Raw genomic sequence first — 6,911 nt, 5'->3', positions numbered from 1 at the left:
AAGTTAATTATTTTTAATTAAACACAATATTTAATTATTTTATATTTTATAATCTTACCAGTAAAACAGAAAATATAAGATTAAGTCTATGTTAAAATTAAAAAATTTATGTAAAATTACAAACAACATAATTTTTAATTTATCATTAAGTCTTTACTAATATAATTTTTAATAATATATACTAGAATAAACTATTAAAATGGTGCCCGAAAGTTTATATTGATAATAAAAAGAATTCCAAAAAATGCTAACGACAAATAAAGTTTTGAAAGATTTAAAAACGCGACAAAAAAATTAAATATTAAATATATTCTAAAAAAATACTTTAGAGATCATATTTTGATACAAATTTTTGCAATCAATATTAGAAAAATAAGACCTTTTCATCATCAAAATTTGGTAATTCTATATCAAGTAATTTTTTTTAAAAGTTTTTTATTGTGAATTATCACATTTTTTTGAAAAATACAAAAAAATCTAGAGATCAAATTTTGCTTCGAATTTTTTTGTACACCTTCTAAATATTTATTCAAATGTTGCCACAAAAATTCAGATCAAATGGATAAGTCGTTTGCTAAGTAGAAAAATTTTTTGTCACTTCAAAAAACATAATAATTATTGATTATTTTTGTCACATTTTCAAATCATTCATGAACTATTTTATCGATAATATTTTTCAGGGACTTTTTGTCAGCGACTGCGGATATCAAATTAGTAATTAACTCATATATACTAATAAATCAAGGGTGCCAATAGATTTGATAAGGTTAGTTCTAAACTCGAACCCTATCCTACCCGCAGCTCAACCCGGATAGGATTAGTGTTGCAAGACCTAGTATAACAGTTTATCCGTACTTATCAGAGAAAAATGTTTTTCTTCTTGCAGGTTCTGTTGAAATTATAAAGCAAGTGCCTTAGCTACTATGGTATATAACTGTATATGCTATTGGTTTTTTCCTATGCCTCTTTATTTGACATGATTTCATGCACTTAAGGGAGCATAGTGTTTGTATATTTTCTTCCCATTTTGATTCTGCTGTTGGTGAAAGGTTGTTAATTTCAAATTCCATGCCAATGCCATTATGTGTTTCACTGTCCCCACCACTGAAAATGAGACTCACATTTGATGGAAGGGAAAGACTTTCTAGTCTCTACTCAAATACAACCAAAACCCAAAAAAGATGGATATATGTAGAGTCAATATGTGTAATCATGAGCAATTTTAATTGATGATACACCTCCAATAAACTTTCAACATGTTCCTCTGTTGAATATGCATCACATTTCACATCCTTCAAAAAGATATATCCACAAAGAGGAACATAATTTAAAAAAAAATGTCAATTTTGCTTCCATTGAGTCAATCTTTTTTTCTTTTTCTTTCTTTCGATAATTCGAAAAAGAGTCTTAGATTAACAGTTGAGTTGCCTCCATATGACTTCAAGGCACTAGTCCGAATCAACCATTAATGTAATTATCAGATTAAGCTGCGTACATTACATCCTTTGGGTGCAATCCTTTTCCAAACCCTTGTGCACCGGACTGCCCTTTTCTATTGATTATTCATTCAAATCTTGACACTCTGAAGTGTGAGTGGAGACATTATTACATCCATGAGGAAGATTATGATCTTATACTACTCTACCTAGCATACCATGTCACACAACATGATCTTTAGTAGTTCCTATACATCTCAAATCATAGTCATTCATCCCTTTAGTGGTTTATGAACTTCTGCTTTTGATTTTTTGTCCTCTAGTTTTGTGTGCTTCTTGATACATATAAAACTTACAAAGTAACTAAAGGTAGCTGCTGAGAAGTGAGAATCATCTATCTGACAGTGTTGAGTACTAGAAAGCATGAAATCTTCTCTGTAAGAAAATTTAATGTGTCAAATTCTGAATTCAGCTATGATGTAAAATACTTTAGAATCATATACTGTCAAATCAAGTAGATAATAGGATATGAGGAACACTGCAATATTTGAGATTGAGAAGTACAAGAATTTATATAAGAAAGGCTTGTAGAGACTATAGGATGCTATGTTATTCATCATAAAAAAAGAGACATCATTTATTAGAAGCTCTTTTATTGTGAAGTAATAGTTTTCTGCACAAACATTATTGAACATTAGTTCCTAGAATACAAAGTCCTTCATCAGTGTAAAATGGATGATCACATAAAGTTACAAAAACTTTCTAGCAACAATTTACAGTGATAAAATCATGATAATCTGTACTTATAGAAAAAAAAAACAAAATTTTCTTTGCACAAGTGTATACATATATATCTACTGTCAAAGATTTTTTGTTGGAGAAATTTTTTTGCTTGGATGATACTATGTTGTTCGCTTGGACAATCCTACATTCTTCAACCATTCAACAACTTCTCTGATGCTTGGTCTCTTGAAAGGATTGTGGCTGACACACATACATGCCACATCAAGAACTTGCAGCATCTCTGCTTCATAGCCTTTTCCTCTCAAAAGAGGGTCAAAAACTTGATCTTCTTTCCCTTCAATTCTCATTTGTTGAACCCAAGCAACCAACTCTCTTGACATTTTCGGCTTGCATACATCGACCGGTCTTCTTCCGGTGAGAAGCTCTAGCATGACAACTCCAAAGCTATACACATCTCCTCGTAGAGTTGCCACCCATGCTTGTCCATACTCAGGGGGAATGTATCCTAATGTGCCTACAAGTTCAGTTGTGACATGAGTTTGATAAGGAAGAATCAACCTGGACAAGCCAAAATCAGCAACATGTGCCTCAAACTTTTCGTCGAGGAGTATATTGCTTGACTTTATATCACGATGCACAATATGTGGCTCGCATATCTGATGCAAATAGGCCAAACCACAGCTTGCCCCTTGTGCAATCTTTAAACGAGTCGGCCAATCAAGTTGAGATGCGCCATCGGCCTTTTCATGCAGCCAGTAATCAAGACTTCCATTCTCCATGTAAGTATACATCAGAAGCCGAAATCCATCATGGACACAATAGCCTTGCAGTGCCACCAGATTCTCATGTTGTGCTGTGGACAAAGCCTCTACCTCTGCCTTAAATTCCCTCTCCATGAGGCCTAAATCCCCTGAAAGCTTCTTGATGGCTAGTGTAATTCCATTTGGTAATGTTGCCTTGTAAACCAAACCGAATCCACCACATCCTATTATGTTTGCCTGGCTGAAATTCTCAGTTGCTTTCAAGATCTCAAATATGGTAAGATCCTTGGTTTCGTTCGCTTTGTTTGGGAACAATACCACTAGGCTGGCCTCCTTGTCAACCTCAGGATGAACACCACTGTTGGAGTATGGAGAAACCGATCCCAGTTCGATCTTGTCATGGTCTTCTCCGGGATTGATCCTTCTCTTGGAGAGTATCCAAAGTGTCAGCACTGTCATGATGCAACCAGTGCCAAAACACACTGCAATAATAAGTCCTAATATTACTTTTCTGTTTGTGCCACGATGAGCTTCAGTGCTGTTAGAATTTTTTTGAGTAGGACAAGAGTGCTGAATCACTGTGCCACACAATTGCGCATTCCCTTCAAAGCTGGAGGAGGAGAATGTATCAAATTGTCCACCAGTTGGTATCCGTCCTTGGAGATTATTGTTTGCTACACTGAAAAAAGACAAGAAATGCAGCACCTTGAGCGAATCAGGAATTTCGCCAGATAAATGGTTTCCGGAGAGGTCTAGTTTCTCTAAGTTAACCAAGCTTGAAATCTCAGATGGTATATTGCCAGAGAAGTTGTTGCTCTTCAAATCCAGCTGATGAAGGACCTTCAAATTTCCAATCTCAATTGGAATACTGCCACTGAGTCTGTTCCGTCCCAGATACATCACTGGTGGCAGATTGGAAAGCTGATTATATTGCATCTGGGAAACATTGTTGGCATCGGCAAAAACCGGTAACTCCAAGTAAGCTCTTTCGACTTTATCATTCGCCTGTTGTGATATCAGTGCTGGCAGCCTTGTAAGCTCAATAGGAAATATTCCTGTAAGGTGGTTAACAGACAAGTCCAGGTAGAAAAGCTGAGGAAGTGTACCTAACCAGGGAGGAATCGAACCACTGATTTCGTTAAAGGACAGGTCCAAGACCTCAAGCTTTGTCAGGTTCACAAGCCAGCCTGGTATTTCGCCGGTGAAACTACAACCTCCAAGTCCTAAAACTTGGAGCTTCTGGAATCCACCTGTGTCTGCTATGTCAACATCACTAGGTAACTTTTCATAGAAGAAATTTTTTGAGAGCATCAGAGTTTTAAGCTCCTTTAGCCCTGTGAGAATTCGCAGAGCCCCCGTGATGTTTTGCAGCTGGTTCCTTGAAACTGCTAGGAAAGAAAGGGATTGAAGGCCAATAATCTCATGCGAAATCTGTCCCTCGAGATTATTGAACGCTAATCTCACAGCTGTAAGATTCTTGCATGCATAGAGTGTTGGTGGCAAGATACCACTGAAGTTATTGTTGCCAAGATCAAGTGTTGTGAGTTTAAGGAATCTTGAGAAGTTGAATGCTGAGAGATTCCCTTCCAATAAGTTGACCCTTAAATTCAACACAAGAAGATTGGCACAGTTCATCATAGATTGGGGCAAGGTACCAGTCAAGTTGTTAACATGAAGGAGCAAACTCTGCAATTTGATGAGTTCACCAATCCTTGGTGGAATTTTTCCTGTTAAATTATTGGAGTATAGCTCCAAAACTGTGAGGTTCGTGAGGCGAACAATGTCATTGTCGATTGTTCCACCAAGCTTGTTCCGGGGCAAAGAGATTTCTGTCAAAGAAACAGCATCAAAGACATCAACTGGGAGATTCCCAGTTAGTTCATTGAATCCTGCTCTAAACTTCTCGAGCTTTGAACACGCTCCGAGCCCTGGCTGAATAGTATCACCAAAATCATTGTAGGAAAAGTCCAGGGATCTCAAAGCCGAGGAGTTATGATCATTGATGCAAAAGAGTGAAGTTGGAATTTGACCTGTGAAGCTGTTATTGCTAACATTGAAATACACCAAATTCCCTCCTCCTGCTATATGCTGAATGAGAGAATGTTTCAATGTTCCATTGAACAAATTACTAGACAAATCAATCTCCTGAATCACAACACTTGTATTTGTATTTCTATTGCTAGTTTTGTTACTATCAACAAAGGGTGATTCTGGCAATTCACCAGAAAGCCTATTATAGCTTAAATCAAGAACAAGCAAATGATCAAACAGTTGGTATAGGTGGTCAGGGAGGTTACCAGATAACTGATTATGTGACAGATTAAGGTATGATAGACCTTCAAGACCGGTCAGAGATGGCGAAATTCGTCCGAATAATCCTCTAAATGGAAGCTCAAGATGTGTGACTCTGAGATCCGAATCACAGGTAATCCCTTCCCATTTGCAGCAATCAGAAGAATTTGACCAATTGAGAGAACCATGTGTGGAAGAGATTGATATGTTGGCATACAAGGCCAATAAAGAATCTCTATCATTCTTGTTACAACATGAAACTTGATCAATCAAAAACAAGGAGAGAATCAAAGGCAATACAATAACAGATACCATCAAATTAAAACAAGAAGCTTGTGTCATCACAACTAAACAAGAATCCAAGATTGATTAAGAGGGAGTAATAACAGTTACAAGTTGTTGAAGTTGAAGTGATGATGAAGGTGATTGTTGTTGGTGGTGATGGTGATGAAGATGAAGAAGAAGAAGGAAGAGGGGAACACAAGGGAAGAGAAGAACCAATGTGGTGAGAGATTTTTGGGTTGGCATGGCTAATGAGCATGACCATCCATTGACTCTGCAAAAACAAATCAAAGGGTAAAAGAAAAGACTTTTCTTTTTCTTTTTTATTTTCATTTCTTTTTCTTGTGGGGTGTGACGTTGACAACAACTAGTAGAATTTATTAATATGGCGACTATTAATAATCTTTAAAAAAAAAAATAAGAACTCCCCACAACAATAAAATGAGGTATGGTACAATATAAAAGAAACAAAAAATGTAAATAATTTGATATATTTAATTAAATTATTTAACATTTTAATGTGTATTATTTTAGGATTGAATTTTTCAATTTCTACATTGTTTTAATTTTGTATATGAGACAAAAGGATTTTTTTTATGGTGAGTTGTAAATTAATTTGATAATTTATGAAGTAATCAAAATTTATATACCACGAGATAATCTTAAATTTATTTTTTAAATATATATTTTATATTTTAATATGTATTTTATATATAAAATATAATTATTAAATTAATAATTTGTATAAAATATATATTAAAATATAAAATATATATAAAAATAAATTAAATAATATATATTTAATATTTTATATATATATATAAATATATAAAGAGGAGATAGTGGATGGTTGGCATTGATAAAAAACAAATGAAGCGTTTACTTTTGAAGAGAGAGAGAGAGAGAGAGAGAGGAGGGTGGAGGGGATGAGTGAGGTGAGGGGGGCGGCGAGTGGTGGAAGAGTGGAATTTGTCTAACATGAGATGATCATCAATTTCATCATTTCGCAAAAGCAACAACTTTCTTAGTACCAATCACATTCAACGTGTGTACCTCACAACAAAGGTTCATCACATACACCTATACATGTACATTTATGGATCTGTATAGAGAAGAAAAAACTCAAGTGCAGATTAATTTTAAGTTAGATAAAAATCATGAGATGATGATAATTTAGTTAAATTTATTAAATTATTTAATAATTTTTAATTATTAATTTATGTAAAATTAATTGTATATAAATTTTTATTATTTATATATTAACCTAACATTTTATTACTTTTATTATTCTTTTTAATTTTTTTCTTTTTTAATTAATTTGTTTGTCAACTATAATTTTTTAGTTATTTAATATTTTTTTACATTTTTTTCTTGTTTTTACTTAATAAATGTAAAA

The 6,911-nt window shown here is 34.2% G+C and overlaps 1 protein-coding gene across 1 annotated transcript; it reads right to left on the bottom strand.

Moving 5' to 3' along the window:
- Positions 1 to 2,024: 2,024 nt before the first annotated feature.
- Positions 2,025 to 5,822, bottom strand: LOC112726633 (tyrosine-sulfated glycopeptide receptor 1). The gene is made up of 2 exons (XM_029290537.2): positions 5,627 to 5,822; positions 2,025 to 5,493 (listed from the first exon to the last, which is right to left on the bottom strand). Exons 1-2 carry the CDS (start codon positions 5,778 to 5,780, stop codon positions 2,339 to 2,341), a joined length of 3,309 nt encoding a protein of 1,102 aa, XP_029146370.1. The 5' UTR covers positions 5,781 to 5,822; the 3' UTR covers positions 2,025 to 2,338.
- Between the last annotated feature and the right edge of the window lie 1,089 nt (positions 5,823 to 6,911).

This window comes from Arachis hypogaea, chromosome 12, assembly GCF_003086295.3.
Source record: "Arachis hypogaea cultivar Tifrunner chromosome 12, arahy.Tifrunner.gnm2.J5K5, whole genome shotgun sequence".
NCBI classification, from domain to species: Eukaryota; Viridiplantae; Streptophyta; class Magnoliopsida; order Fabales; family Fabaceae; genus Arachis; species Arachis hypogaea.
The sequence above is the reverse complement of the archived record's forward strand: the minus strand, read 5'-3'. Positions and strand labels throughout refer to the sequence as shown.

Bases quoted from the DNA above. Each gene is read 5' to 3' on its own strand.
- LOC112726633 (XM_029290537.2), bottom strand. From the start codon at position 5,780: ATGGTCATGCTCATTAGCCATGCCAACCCAAAAATCTCTCACCACATT. The intron at 5,494-5,626 runs GTAACTGTTATT...TGATTGATCAAG, and splicing joins CACTTCAACTTCAACAACTT to TTTCATGTTGTAACAAGAAT.